This window comes from Peromyscus eremicus, chromosome 1 (assembly GCF_949786415.1).
Source record: "Peromyscus eremicus chromosome 1, PerEre_H2_v1, whole genome shotgun sequence".
In the NCBI taxonomy this organism is placed as follows: Eukaryota; Metazoa; Chordata; class Mammalia; order Rodentia; family Cricetidae; genus Peromyscus; species Peromyscus eremicus.
Genome location: NC_081416.1, coordinates 35,037,917 through 35,053,439, shown reverse-complemented (window position 1 = coordinate 35,053,439; position 15,523 = coordinate 35,037,917). Strand labels below are relative to the sequence as shown.

Below are 15,523 nucleotides of genomic sequence, written 5' to 3'. Positions count from 1 at the left end.
TATTAACTGAGGACAGGTGTGCTGGAGTGGAAGCTTTTTATTTTAGATATAAGGAAGAGTGTGGCCTGAGGCACCTGGAAGATCCAGAGCGGAGAGTAGTAGACTAAACATGGCCAGCAGACTGGACAGGGCCATGAGAGTGAGGGAAGAGAGAGCAAGAGAGAAAGAGAAAAGAGCGCAGGCCAAGGTGGTCAAGAGAGAGGGGCAGGAGAGAGAGCCCCAGGAAGAAAAGACAAAAGAGAGCTCATCGTCGGAATAATATAGTTATAAGGGACTGAGAAGCTGGGGGAGGGAAGCCCATGAGCTGGAGAAGTTTAGGGGGCGGGGTGAGAAGAGCTGAGATGAGCCACAGGTATTTGTGATACTGAGGAAGCCCGGAAGGCAGCATGTGCTTTGGTAAGCTAATAGGCACCAAGCCATTTGTCCTGAGTTTCTTTTGGACCTGATTATCACAGTGATGTCTAGTGCCCAAACCTCAGCCATGTCCAACCACATAAACAGATGCACAACACATTTGTGCCATTAACATGTCATAGAGGATGAAGGCAACCAGAGAGAAGAAAGTCTGAAAGATCTCATCAGTGGAGATATAAGAAGAAGAATAAAATGGTTGAAGAAAAGTTAACGTGTTTAATTAAAATATCGTTATATCTTTCCCCTCCATTCTGTTTCTTTTCTCCAACTCTCCCTCTGATCCCTCAAACATGCTTAGCACCTATGTTTCTCTAACCTATCAGTCTACAAGCAATTCGATATAGTCTTTGATACTGTATCTAACAAAACCTAGGTGATCAATGTCAATTGTGATTAATATCACTGTGATTACTATCAATTCTTTCTCCAGGCTGTATAGATTGGTGATCAGGGAGGTTATGTGTGGTTTTTTTTTTTTTTTTTGTTTTTTAATGGGTTTTGGGTCTGGAATAATTTTCATTGATTAGGGGGGTTGGTTACAAGTTGTTCTCAAGGGTTAGGAAAAGGGCTAAGCAAAGGAGATTAGATTTAAGGTTCTTATATAAAAAAAAAAAGAAAAGAAAAATGTAAATACTTTACATTGGATTGGATCGTTTTATATTGTATACAAATTATATATATTGAAATTGATATTGTTAGAAAATGCTATATGTATATTTCTTTTTTTTTTTTTTTTCACACAACAAAGCTTTATTCATCCTCAGCGACTAAAGAAAAGGCAAGCTCACTGGCCCGTCGCTTGAGTATGCTGTCATCTTGAGCTTCTGCCAGTTCTCTCTCAATCCGTTTCAGCTCATCTAGTCTCTTCTTTTCCTCCGCTGCCACCCTCCTCTCCTCCTCTGCCCGGGGTTTTAGGTAACTATAGCACTTGGCGCCGTAGGCCATGCCAAGGACCAGGGCTGAGTATTGGCAGAGCTTGATGAGCGGAGAGACCTGAACTGGGGGAACCATCTTGTCCGTGACCTTCGCGCCAGATATATGTATATTTCTAATTGTACCGTTCATTTAACAATGTAATGCAATTTTCTGATCCTTGAATGTTGTTATTACCAACTATTAGGATATAAAGAAATGAAAGTTAGTAGTTAGACATTATAATAGAACTTGTAGTTATATTAGGTATGTTTTCAAGATTGAGTAGATATATTTTAGATAGACAGGTTATCTTCAAACCCTTCAGAGATCTACAGAATATGGCATTTAAAATGTTTTAATAACTTAGAAAATTTTTCTTTTTTGTTATGACTATGAGACATGTCGGCTCCTGGCAGTACCAATCTACTTCAGAGAAAATATGGGCATTGAAGAAACTGCGTATGGAGTTAACTTTCATTGTGGCAAAAGTTAGCCACTGGACAACAAAGTATCCTCAAATCAACTGCTGACAAACAGGACAGACAGGACATGAAACAAAGGACTACTGATTCTTGTCAAAACAAGTGTGGTTATGGCTTTATCAAAAGGCATCTTCTGAGGCCAGGACAATATGGCACCATCCCTGACGTGGCCTTCGCAACTCGGAAAAGGTACAGTGCCCTTTTCTTCGAAGGCAGCTGAACAGGCAGTGGGCCGATGGCTTCTGATGTGCAATGGGGAGGTAGTTGAAACAGTTATTCTTGAAGAGTAACTAAGCTCACACCTCTCAACAGAAGAATGGCATTTAATAGAGGGATGTGGAGAAGAACGGGATGCTGAAATGAAGCCACATACATACATAGCCAAGAAGAATGGACAGCTGAATTCAAAAAACATCAACAATTTCCAGAATTTAAAATCCTGAATCATGACATGACACTAGTGGAATTCAGGTGTTTCTGGTATATAGACTGCTCTCACCCAATGTGAGGTTGAACTGTTGACCTTGTGTACATTCTACTTCACAAATGAGTCTGTCAGATACGCTAAGCCTATAGGCTGAAGATGATGCCCCAACACTGCGGAGAAACCTCAGATGATTGTGCAGGCAGCTGGCTGTTTCTGTCAACTCACAATTTTTTGGAAGTTGCTTGCATATACTTCCTGTTTTTATTTTTTTGTTAGCTAATATTATTTCCTTCTTGGGTCTCTGAGGGAGTTGAAGATTAGTTAGTTATAGTTGAAGATTAATTAGGATAGAAAGTGAATTAGATACAATAGAATAGATAATGGAATTATTTTCTCTGAATTTGTCAAATACAAATGAACTAGACATTGTTTAGGTATTTATTACTTGTATATATTGTATATAGTTATTGTACTTTTGTATATAGTTTTTCTTATGTTAGTTATAAGCTTTTTCTTTTTTTTCCTTTTTTATTAAAATAGAAAAGGGGAAATATGGTGATATTTTATTTGTATTAAAATGTTATTTGTATGTTAATAAATAAAGTTGCCCGGGGGTCAGAGCTATTAGCAAGCCATAGGAAAGCAGGGCAGTGGTGGCATATGCTGGTAATCCCAGCACTTGGTAGGCAGAGCTGAGTAAGTCTCTGTGTGTTCAGGGATACAGCCATTATTGGATACATATGCCTTTAATCTCAATACCAATCATGGAAAACCTGGAGGCCTATACAGACAGGCCATGACAAGGCGATCATGTGGTTGGGTTTACAACCAATGAGAAGGCAGAAGAGGAACTCTATATAAAGACTTTAACACAGGGGTAGCCTTGGTTCGGAGAGGTAGGACCACTGCAGGAGGAAGGGTAAGGTTTTAGCTCTTAGCTCTGACCTCTTGGCTTTCTTCTTTGCATTGGTTCTGTGTTTCTTATTTAATAGGAAGGTTGGTTACATCTACATTTGGCGCCCAACGTGGTGGTAAGAGTTTCCACCTAAAACCTGAGAAAAGATTCTAAAACGGAGCTAAAAACAGCTTCCTAATTGTCTCTCTCAAATGAGCGGCAGCTGCCGGTTTGAGCTACTGGTGGGTTCCTAGTGTGCGCGCTCGACCTGCAGTATGGTGGGAATGAGGCCTCTGCATGTGGCACATTAAGCTGCGTGGTGGATTTAGCCTTTGCTAGTACAAGACAAAAAAAGAGGTTTCTGGGCTACACGCTGCTTGGATAAAAGCATAGACCCACGATAGCTCCCAGAGCTGGTGGAGAACGTACCACCGCCATGTTGCCATGTTGGGAAGCTAAGGTGGGCGGAGCTAGCAGCCACAGCTGTTGCGGTTTAAAGCAATAAATTCACAATAAAACAGATTCAGATGTAATAGTTTACAATGTGTGTAAAAATGTATGTAGGCTGAAAGAGAGAGAAAAAGGAATATATACAGTTATATAAAGAAATAAATAATTTTTAAAAATAAAGTCTTTAAAGAGACAGTAAAGGTAGTATAAAAATAAGCCACATAAAAATGGATATTACACAGAGAATCTGGATTGTGTTGTCTTTGGGATTTTTAACTGCAGAAAACATTTGATTGTAAAAGCTGTTGTGTTATGCCAAAATGTATATTTTAAAGGTACCTTGACTTCAAAATTTGGATATAAGGATATGTTGCTTTTGTTCCCACAGAAAGCCAAAGGCTATGGATTTGTTCCAGATTAAGATACATCAGGTTTGACCAGCCAAGACCCCCTGAAAGGTCTCTGATGACACCATGGCCCAGATGATCCAATATCCAGAACCGTTTCAAGGCGACTGGCTCAGACGATACACCCTCATGGACTATTCCATGATCCTAAAATTTTCTTTGTGTCCCCATAAGATACAGCACCCCCCTCCAGCAGGAAGTAGTAAGAGAAGCTACGCCCAAATTCCCAAATTATATGTAATTTTACTTTGTTAAGGTTAAAACCTTCCTTTTTGAAAAAAAAAAGGAGGGGGGAAGTGCTGTAGGATGGTCTGTTTGTCAAGTGTGTTGCTGATTGATCAATAAATAAATCACAGATTGGCCAGTGGCTAGGCAGGAAGTATAGGCGGGACAAGGAGGAGAATAAAGCTGGGAAGTGGAAGGCTGAGTTAGAGAGACACTGCCAGCCGCCACGATGACAAACAGCATGTGAAGATGCCAGTAAGCCACGAGCCATGTGGCAAGATATAGATTTATAGAAATGGATTAATTTAAGCTGTAAGAACAGTTAGCAAGAAGCCTGCCATGGCCATACAGTTTGTAACCAATATAAGTCTCTGTGTTTACTTGGTTGGGTCTGAGCGGCTGTGGGACTGGCAGGTGATAGAGATTTGTCCTACTGTGGGCCAGGCAGGAAAACTATAGCTACAGTTATGTTCTGACCCTATGAGTTTGATGGCAAATCACCTACCCAGATCTATAACATAATGGCATGCCCATACTTTTAAAGTCTTTCAAGCACTACTGACATTATGGGGAGGATAATTCTTCGTATGACTGCCCTGTGCATTGTGGGACATTTAGCATCCCTTGCTAGTCTAACCATCAGATCCCGGTAGCAACTCTTATAATCACCAGGTGTTTTTAGAGACTGTCTAACAGTCCCTTTGGGGAGATAGATGCTATGACTTGAATATGAAATGTCCCCACAAGCTCATGTGTCTAATTCTTGGTCTCTAGCTGGTGGTGCTCTTTTAGATAATGGTATGATCTTTAGGAGGTGAGGCCTACCTGGAGGTAGCAGGTTACTGTAGCATGTGTGTCCTAGGGGTCTCTATCTTGCCTTGCCTCTTCTGAATCCCTTTGCTCTACTTCCTGGCTGCCATGAGTTGAGCAACTCTGCTTCATTGGGCTCTCTTCTCCATGGTAGAATTCATCTTCTCAAGTAGTGAGCCCAAATAAATAATTGCTCCGTAATCATTTCTGTCCAGGAATTTGGTCAGAGCAACAACCAAACTAACCTAGTGAGATAGGGACATCACTCTTGGTTGAGAACCATTGACTCATACTCTACTGCAATGAAGGACTACTGTGTATTCTTTTCAGTTCACTCACACACCATGATAGCTAATAAGTATTGAGCCAATAGTTCACTGTGTGCTCATGTAATCCTCCCAACAGTCCTGTAAAGTAGATGAGAGTGCTTACCATTCACATTTAATGAATAAAGACCCTGTGGCCACTAGGACCACTGATAATAAAATAAAACTAGGATAAATGAATATTGATATTGTATTTATTTCACAAGTAAATATGCAACTTTTGACCCAAATGTAACTATTTTTCTCACAGAAGTTACTCTACATCATGAACTATTATTGTGTTCACTTTGCACATAAACCTGAGTCTGAGCACTGAACCATTACACTACATTATCACAAAACCTAAGTGGCCCTAGCTACTCTCAAGACTACACTGTTTTCCTTTGTTACACCATTGACATACAAGAGTCAATTTCTTGGAGGGGCTGCCTTTTAATCTCTTGGTTTGTTTACTCTAGTTATGTTAAAAATGAAATCATAGCAAATAGATGTATACATGTATATCTATTTGTATAGTATACAGAACAATGTAGTATATGGAATACATTAACAGATAGACTTTTAAAACTTATATCTGTGTGTTTAATGCAATTGAGCACAGAGAGGAGACCAAGGGTACACACACCTTATCAGGATATATTTGTGGAAAGGAAGACAATGAGAATTTAAAGTTTCGTCTTTTTGTATTTCTAAAATAAGTGTATTTAAAGTTATGTAAATTATAGCTTTTATTAAAAAGATATGAGTTAAATGAATAAGGGAAGTGTTTGGGGTAGAGATAACTTGTATTAGACAAGGTCTCTGATTTTGAATTGCCTACATACTATTAAGAATCCTACACCCACAGATAGCTGGGATAGATGAGTGATTTTCAGTTCCTCCAATCTGTCAATCAGCATGAATAATACCCTTTTCCAAATTTTCAAAGACAGTTAAAATTTAGGAGGAAATTTAAAATTTTTTTCTTTTTGTATATTGCCCTTAAAACTTACATCTACCTTTGCTTATTTCTAGAAGGTCTATGAATAGACATTATATTAATACATAAGTGAGTAGCAAATGAGTATTTGAAGCAAAACTTACAAATATGCAAGTAGCTAAAAGTACTTGTCTGGGGGTATTGATAATCATGTAGACATATTATTTTCTACTTGGTAAAAGAATTAAAAATCAGCCGGGCGTTGGTGGCGCACGCCTTTAATCCCAGCACTCGGGAGGCAGAGCCAGGCGGATCTCTGTGAGTTCGAGGCCAGCCTGGGCTACCAAGTGAGTTCCAGGAAAAGGCGCAAAGCTACACAGAGAAACCCTGTCTCGAAAAACCAAAAAAAAAAAAAAAAAAAAAAAAAGAATTAAAAATCAGAGGGTGGGGCTTTGTAGGCAAAGGTGCTTGTTGCCAAGCCAGATGTGTTGGTTTGAATAAAAATGACCCCCATAGGCTCATAGATTTGAATGCTTGGTCACCAGGGAGTGGCACTATTTGAAAAGATTAGGAAGTGTGGCCACGTTGGAGCAAGTGTGTCACTAGGGGTGGGCTTTGAGGTTTCCAAAGACCAAGCCAAGTCCAGAGTTTCTCTCTGGGCCAGCAGCTCAGGATTTAGCTCTCAGCTACTTCTCCAACACCATGTCTGCCTGTATGCCCTCACCATGATGATAATGGACTAAACCTCTGAAACTGTAAGCAAGCCCCAATTAAATGATCATGGCATCTCTTCACAGCAATAGAACACTGACTAAGAGACCGGATGAATGAGTTTGATGCCAGGAACTCTTACAGTAGATGAGGAAAACCAACTCTTGCAAGTTGTCCTCTGACTTCCATCCATGAGCTGTGGTGTGTGTGTGTGTGTGTGTGTGTGTGTGTGTGTGTGTGTGTGTGTGTATAATACATGTAAAACAAATACAAGTAAAAAATAAATATTTTGTGACTTCCAAATACTGTAATGCTAACAAAGAGACCTGGAGTGAGTTCCAAAGTAGATCTTCACTTGATTTTTCTCTATAACTCATGTGGTGGTTTGAATTAGAATGTCTCTACAGGCTCCTGTGTCTGAACACTTGGTCCCAGGTCGTGGTGCTGTTGGGGAGGGGGGCGATGTTTAGGAGGTACAGCCTTCCTGGAGGAAGTATGGCAATGAGGATCAGGTTTGAAAGTTCATAGCTTCTCCTAACTTCCAGTTCACTCTGTCTGCTTCATATTTGAGCTTAAAGATGTTATCTCTAGTTTCTTGTTCCTGCCACCCTGTCCCCCTGCTCCCCTGTCCCCCTGCCCCCTGTCCCCCTGCCCCCTGTCCCCCTGCCCCCTGTCCCCCTGCCCCCTGCCACCATACCACCTTACCACCCTGCCACCCTGCCACCATGCCACCCTGCCACCCTGCCACCTTACCACCTTGCTACCATGCCACCATGCCACTACAGACTCTCCCTCTGGAACCATAAACCAAAATAAACATTTCCTTCTATGAGTTGCCTTGATCATGATGTTTTATCCCAGCAACAGAACAATAACTAACACAATAATGATCTCTACATTATCTTTTGAGACAGGGTCTCTCACTGAGCCCAGAGCTGACTGATTGGATAGATTCACTATGCAGCAAGCTCCTAGGATCTGCCTGTTTCTACCCCCCGACCCTCCAGCACTAGGGTAAAGATGTGTGTCCACTCCTGGCTTTTATGGGGGTGTCAGTGATCTGAACTCAGGTCTTCATGCTGTGTGACAGTCACTGACTGAGCCACCTCCTCAGCCCCACTATTGAGTCTTAATGGATGAAGACAGTGGGGGAAAAGCATTGAGCATCTTAAGAAGAGTAAGAAAAACAAATGACATGAAGATTCAAAGGGGATGTGCAAGGCTGAGTTGGAGAGACAGACTGGCTAGTCATTCACCACAGTCTCTTTACTTCTCCTGGTACCTAATGCTAGGCACAGCATGCTTTGCATCTGGATGTGGAACTATGATTGATGTACAACAAAGAAAGGTAGGCAAAGGCAGGAAACCACTCTCTGGACCTCGCCCATAAAAACTACCAGCCAACCAGGGATGTTAGTGCACACTTTTAATCTCAGTCCTCCAGAGGCAGAGGCAGGCAGATCTCCGTGAGTTTGAAGCCAGCCTGGTCTACATAGCAAGTTTCAGGTCCAACAATGCTACAGAGTGAGACAAGAGCAAAAACATAAACAACATCAAAAGAACCTGCCAAATGGAGGGTAAGAACAGAAAGTTCTGTAGGAAGACAGAGTCCTAAAATGGAAGCAGTCTGCATCCTCAGAACCCTGATCAGCTGAAAAATGCCAGACCAGAAACACCAGCCAACAGCACATGCTCATGAGGAAGGGAAAAGATAGGGCTAGCCTTGTGAATGCATTTGATTCAACCTGAAGCCACAGGTGCTCAGGACCTAGCCCAGCCCTGCCAGCTTTTTCAGATAAACTGTTTCATGAAATCTCCCAACTGATGCTAGCACTAAGCTTCTGGAGACCACTCCACAGAACCACCATTTCTAGCATAAAATTGGGACTATGAAGAAACACCCTTAAGATCACATCTGAACTAGTACATATGAAATCAGTAAATTCCTTTGAGCCAAATGCACTTTAAATTTTTTAAATTGTTATTGTATGTGTATGAATGTTTAGCCTGCGTGTTTGTCAGGGTACCACACGCATGCCTGTTACCCGTAAAGGCTAGAAGAGGGCATTGGATCACCTGGTGCTGGAGTTGTAGACAGTTATGAGTTGTCATATGGGTGTTAGGAATCAAACCCAGGTCCTCTGGAAGAGTAGCCAGTGCTCTTAATGGCAGAGCCATCTCTCCTTCCCCCCAGATGTTCTGGACATGGTCAGTTTTCACTTCTGTATACTTTGCCATTTAGGGATAGCAATTAGGTCAACAGCTAGTGTTAGACCTGAGAAAAGTATCATTTCCACAACTGTCTGATTAAGCAAGCTTTATTTAGACAGGCCAGCCGGCTGCCTCACCCTAAGTTGGGATTTTAGAAAGCAGCCCCTCACTGGCTTTTGAGGTCCCTTTTATGGTCCTTTTGAGGTCCCTTTTATGGTCCTTTTGAGGTCCCTTTTAATGATGACAGAAGACAGCTGTTGAGATAATTAGCCGTTAGCACTTGGACAGAAGAGTGGGCGACTCAGGGCTCAAGGCTTCTTGTTGGGTAGATAAGTGCAAGAATCCATCCTGTGGAAGTGGGGGTCATCACAGCTGTTCAGAAGTTTAGCAAGGCAAAATAGTGGGTATACATACATCATGAGGTTACAAGTTCAGCATAGGTTGAAAACATGGTTTGCAGGATACATTAGGCTTAGGAAACAGAAACTTATTCTTATAAGGTCTGGAGACTTAATAGCAATGTGTAACAATATGGCTCCTTAGCAACAATGTGGCTCCTGTTTTGGTTCCACACTAGCCTGTGAGAAAATATGCATATGGAGTTCCCAACACACACACACACACAACATCACAGACAGATCTCATCCTGGCCAGTTCTGTTTCTGACTATGGTTTACTAAGCATCTCCTTTGTGAGTGAATATGTAGCCACCGGTGATTTAAACACGAACAAAGCAGCCCCTGTACTGGGTTACACCCTGGTGAGGAGACCTACACATAGTTCTATAGTGATGTCCAACAGACATACCTTCAAGGAGTGTGGGTGACTCAAAGGCGTCTACCTCATTAGAAAGGCATCCCCAGCATGGACAGCTAGCCAGGGATGCTGCATCGCTAATCCTCCCAGAACAATGTAGTCGGTCGGCTCCTCCTGAGCCAGCATCCTTTCTCCCACAATTGTTTGCAATGGGAAGCTCACCTGGACGCTTTGTGAGTGTCACACTGGAAAGCTTCATTAGCTTCCTGAGTTTTATGAGCCTCCCTCCTCTCTCCAGGAGGCAAATGCAAACAAGTGTGAGTAACCTCTGAGCACAGTTTTAGTGGAGGTCAGATAAAGCATCATTCTGACTCCTTGCTTTGGCTCTCCATCTGTAAACATGTCCTATGTTGAAGCATATCTAGTGCCAGGCTTCATGGAGCAGATGTTAATCAACAGCTCTCATGGATCACCAGCTAATTACCCATTGAGAGAATGCAAAATATAGGTAAACCCCTTTCAACAAGAATTTGAGCTCCGTTACACATACATCTCCATGTGTTGGCCAACATCTGCTAGTATTATGCAAATACTTGGGCAAATTCATCATGTAATGTTAGATTTAAAGTAAATGTCAATTTATTTTATTTCTCCCTGAAGTCAACAAAGGTCTTGTGGACCATACCTTGAGACTACACAAATCTCTATGTTTCTCAAACTTCTGCCCACTGTACTCAGCATTGGTCAGTGGGTTCACCTACAATTATCACTGTGGATGTTGTCTGGTGGCCATTTTCTATGTCCAGCATTATCTGCACATGTACTTCTCGAGAAAGGAGCTGTTACTTTGTCATACATGGTTTTCACTATTATTATATACTTGAGAATTTACCTAAATACTAAACTGTATCCTTAACTCCAAAATTGACACTCTGTTAATCATTCATAGGCATGCACACAGTGGCAAACAAGTGTGAACATCCCTGTGCACATTCCTAGCAAGGTCAAACAAAACATACCTACTTTTTTATTTCATCCCTTTTTGTGTTTTATTCAGTCATTTTGCTGTTCAAATTGTATTCAAACTTAACCCACAAGTGCTACCTTGTGATACTAAGCACAAGAGTGTGACAGGACTATGCACTTGAGACTTCATCCAGGCATGAGTTATACAGCGTTAGTGAATCAAGAGACATACAGATAGTATAAAACAAGATACTTGACCAAAGTGCATAAGTATAAGGATCTCAGATTCACATTTGCTCCTGCAAATATTTTTAGATTGAGATGCCTCAGCATTTCTAAAGATACTCTAGTAGAACACTATTTTAAGAGACTTAAGTCACCGATGTAAGAAAATGTCCATTAGGTACTGATACACACATAATTAGTGTCCAGAACCAACAATGCAATATTTTATATATTAAATCCTCCCTATATGATAAGGAAATATGGTAATTCGTTGGATGTTGCTGACTCCATTAAGAACTTTGATTTCTGCCCCATTTTATGAGTGATATCACCTGAGTCACTTAGGAAGAACAGGATGAGGGGAACAAGCCATGTAGTTCACGTCTCTCAGAGTGTGAGAACCACTCTGCGGGGGTGTCAGGGAGAGGCACTGGAGAGAGAAGTGAATGTGAATCCCTCTAGCTAATGAAATAATTTCTCCTCCTCACTTTCTCACATGACAAACTCATTGATTATTGGGACAGAGAAAAAATGATGAGAAACTAGGGTGGTGACAGGAATACAGTGGTGTCCTGTGGTGTCTTACATGCTACTACTTCTTTGCTTTGATTTCCAGGAGGCAAGGTTTTTTTGTCAAAAACATTGAAACTTACACATTTTGAAGAATAAATATTATATTTGTAATTGTTTGATCAAAGTCTAATAACTCTTTTGATCTTTTCCTTTTTATTAAAAATAGATTCTTTTTTCATACAGTGTACCCTGATTACAGTTTCCCCACCCTCTACTTCTCCCAGTTCCCCTCCCCTCCAGACCCACTCCCTTCTGTCTCTCATTAGAAAAGAACAGGCTTCGCCGGGTGGTGGTGGCGCACGCCTTTAATCCCAGCACTCAGGAGGCAGAGGCAGGCGGATCTCTATGAGTTCAAGGCCAGCCTGGTCTACAGAGCGAGATCCAGGAAAGGCACAAAGCTACATAGAGAAACCCTGTCTCGAAAAACCAAAAAAAAAAAAAAAAAAGAAAAAAAAGAAAAGAATAGGCTTCTAAGAGATCACAGCCAAACATGACAAAATAAAATATAATAAGATAAAACGGAAACCATCATATCAAAGTTCGACAAGAAAAGTCAACAGAAAAAAATAAGAGCCAGAAGAGAAGGCACAAGAATCAGAGACCCACTTGTTCACACATTCAGGAGTCCCACAAGAGTACTAAACCTAAAGCTATAGTACATATGCAGAGGACCTGGTGTAGACCGGTGCCGGCCCTGTGAGTTCCTCTTCTGTCTCTGTGAGCTCACATGAGCTTTGCTCAGTTGATGTAGAGGGCCTTGTTCTCCTGTGTCCTCCACCCGCTCTGTCTCCCCTGACTCCTTTCGGTCCCTCTTGTTCGGGGTTCCCTGAGCTCTGAGGTGGAGACACCCCACCGTGTAATGTCTGGCTGTGTGTCTCTGTCCCGCTCTGCTGCAGGAGGAAGCTTCTCTGATGATGGCAGAATAAGGCTTCTATCTAAACTCATTTGATTTTTTCAACTAATGAACAAATGAATTCACGCAGTTTGAATAGTAAAGTCCAGTGTTAATGAAACTCACTTAGCACAGGACTAGTGTGACCTCTTATCTCCTGGGAGTTCTGGACTCACCAGTGAATAGCTTCCTTTTCTAGGCCCCATTTAATCAGTTTTAACATGAGAACACTTCAGATCGTATCACCTAGGGTTATAATGAAAATAAAATGATTTAATATACGTACAAGGCTTGGAACCAGGTCCAATAAATGCTCTACATACAAGAACTCTCACCATGATGCAACTTTTTTTCCTCTCGAGATGAGATAGGATTTCTCTGTGTACCAACCCTGGCTGTCCTGGAACTCAGGCTGGTCTTGATTTGGTCAAATCTCAGAGATTTGCCTGCCCCTGCCTCCTGAGTGCTGGGATTATAGGCATGGGCCACCACTGCCTGATTATGATGCAACATTTTAACCACAACAAAAAAACCCGGTGGGTGTGCTTCTACATTGAAGAAACGTGTCAAGAAGCGAGAGAAAAACACAGCAGGATTACTGAGAGCCTTCTGCCCAGCGGCATGGTAGTGATCACCATCCCCTGTATTAGTCTTCTTTCTCTTGTTAAATTTCCTACAACCGGTCTTGAAACATGGTGTTTTATAAGCCAGTCGAGATAAAAAGACTGCAAATCCACAAATAAGTGCTTTTATATCTTCTTTTCCTTTCAATGATACATTGTCTCATCCTTATCCTCTGGACGAGCAGATCTGCACGTCAGGGCAGATCATTTCCACCCGGTCTTGACTGATGTTACAGCATGTTTAGAAGGTGTCTTTGCGGTCAGGAATGAAAAACAATAAAACTTAATCCAGGAGGAGCAGATGAGAGAGTTCTGCCGGTAGCGGCAAAATGAGCGCCAAGGAAGAGGCTGGCTCTGAAGACCTGAGGGAGGAAACGGGGCCAGGATTCTCACCAACGAGGGTGAGGCACCAGCAGACGAGCTGAACGAACTGAGCAGGTTTTTGACTGTGGCAAACTTTGTGTAAGTACCGTCCGTAGGAGTTTTGTTAAAACCCATCAGAGACTTTTCCATTCTGGCCGAGCATATGAAGAGCTCAGAGGTTGCCACAGCATCCTAACAGCAGGGTGGTCCAAAGCTAAACACACAACATGCAGAAAATGAAGACCTCTTCTTGAATCTAGGAGATTCACACCTGGGGCAAACTGCTCTCCCTCAAGAAGAAACACAGTAGACACTTAGACGACAGCTTTCCTGAAGAGAAACTCAAAACCCTTGGGAAGAGCCAGTGCTGAGCCAGGGATCAACTGGTCAATCACTAGAGGCCCTGCCCCCACCCAGCCACCCCCATCCCAGACCCTGCCATCAGGGGCCTCACACATTTACAGATCCTGGGTCTCCACCAGTTTCTCACATACTGGAGAAAAATTGCCTCATGCTCCAACAGGGTGAGGAAGAACTATTTTGGAATACATCAGAGCATTTTGTGCTTGTCTTAACAAGGTCTGACACCAGGAGAAACTATTTTACCAGAATCTAACCTGCTTAGAGCCTGTCTAACCTGGGAGAGGGAAAACACTCAATTCCAGGCCCCTCCAGCCGTTCTGTCTTACCTAAGAGAGGAAAACACAGAAGCCCTCTTGGAGCTTACAGTTCACAAAGCAGTGGAGGCCGACCCCAGAATGCTTCTCATTCCCACCTCACCATATTAGTCCCAGGTTTGTTTACAGGGTTAATTTTGTATACTCCCTCATGCCTGGCTACTAGGAAAGCACTCCAGGCATATTATAAAACACGCATAAGGGGCAGATTCGGACTCAGCTGTGGCAGGGAAGTTGCGTCATTATAACGGAATTTAAGGCAGCTGTGATTCACCTGCTGCTGATGCTATTGGAGAAAGTGGACAGCATTCTGTAACAGACCAAAGCAAGCAGAGTGAGAACGTCTAAGACAGAACCTGGAAACAAACAAACAAACAACAACAACTGACAACACAGCAGAAGAATCTTCTGAGATTGAGATTCTCAATAGAAATCTCCAAAATTGGAGAAAACAAAAACCTGAAGGTTTAAAAAAATAAAACCAGATTTTAAAAAAACTGTGACGTAAATAACCATAGAAGACAGACATGCACATAAAGAAACTCACTGAGGGAGTGAAAGCAAAGCACAAAAAATATTGTTAACCATAATGCCTTGTCAGGCATGGTGGCACACAATCCTAGTGCTTTTATTCCAGCTGTCAGGAGGCAGAGGCAGGAAATCTCTGAGCTTGAGGCCAGCCTGGTCTACAGAGTGAATTCCAGGATGGCCAGGGCTACACAGAGAAACCCTGCCTCAAAAAATAAAAACAAAAACAAAAAACCAATAATGCCTAAGAAGTTCTTGTAAGTTAATGTCAAGCACAAAGTCACAGATTTGTGAGACTCTAAAACACCAAGACCAAGCAGGATTAAAACAAACAGAAACACCAACAAAAATAACAAAAGACACCTCAAATAGACATATTTCTTTAAATGCAAGCAAATTATAGGTTAAAAAAACACTGAAAGAAGCTAAGGAGGAATTCTGTTTTCCATAGAGACGAGCAAAGATAAGGACTGTATCTAATGTCTCTTTTAAAATCCACACAAGCAGGAAATGTTGAGTGGATATTTCTGGTGTCGAGAGAAATGAGCAATCAAGCTAAAACACAGAGCCGTTCTGATTTCAGTTCTTCAGAAATAAAGAAAATGTAAGCATTTTCTCCAAACAAAATTTGAGGGATCTGTTGTGAATGAACAAGTTTTCAAGAAGTATTCTTGGGTTGGTGAGATGGCTCAGGAAGTAAAGGTGCTTGTCACACAAACCTGGTGACC

The 15,523-nt window shown here is 41.8% G+C and overlaps 1 protein-coding gene across 1 annotated transcript; it reads right to left on the bottom strand.

Moving 5' to 3' along the window:
* Positions 1-1,144: 1,144 nt before the first annotated feature.
* Positions 1,145-1,440, bottom strand: LOC131896702 (ATP synthase subunit e, mitochondrial-like). Its single transcript, XM_059247468.1, has one exon. The coding sequence runs from the start codon at positions 1,423-1,425 to the stop codon at positions 1,165-1,167; it is 261 nt and encodes an 86-aa protein (XP_059103451.1). The 5' UTR covers positions 1,426-1,440; the 3' UTR covers positions 1,145-1,164.
* Between the last annotated feature and the right edge of the window lie 14,083 nt (positions 1,441-15,523).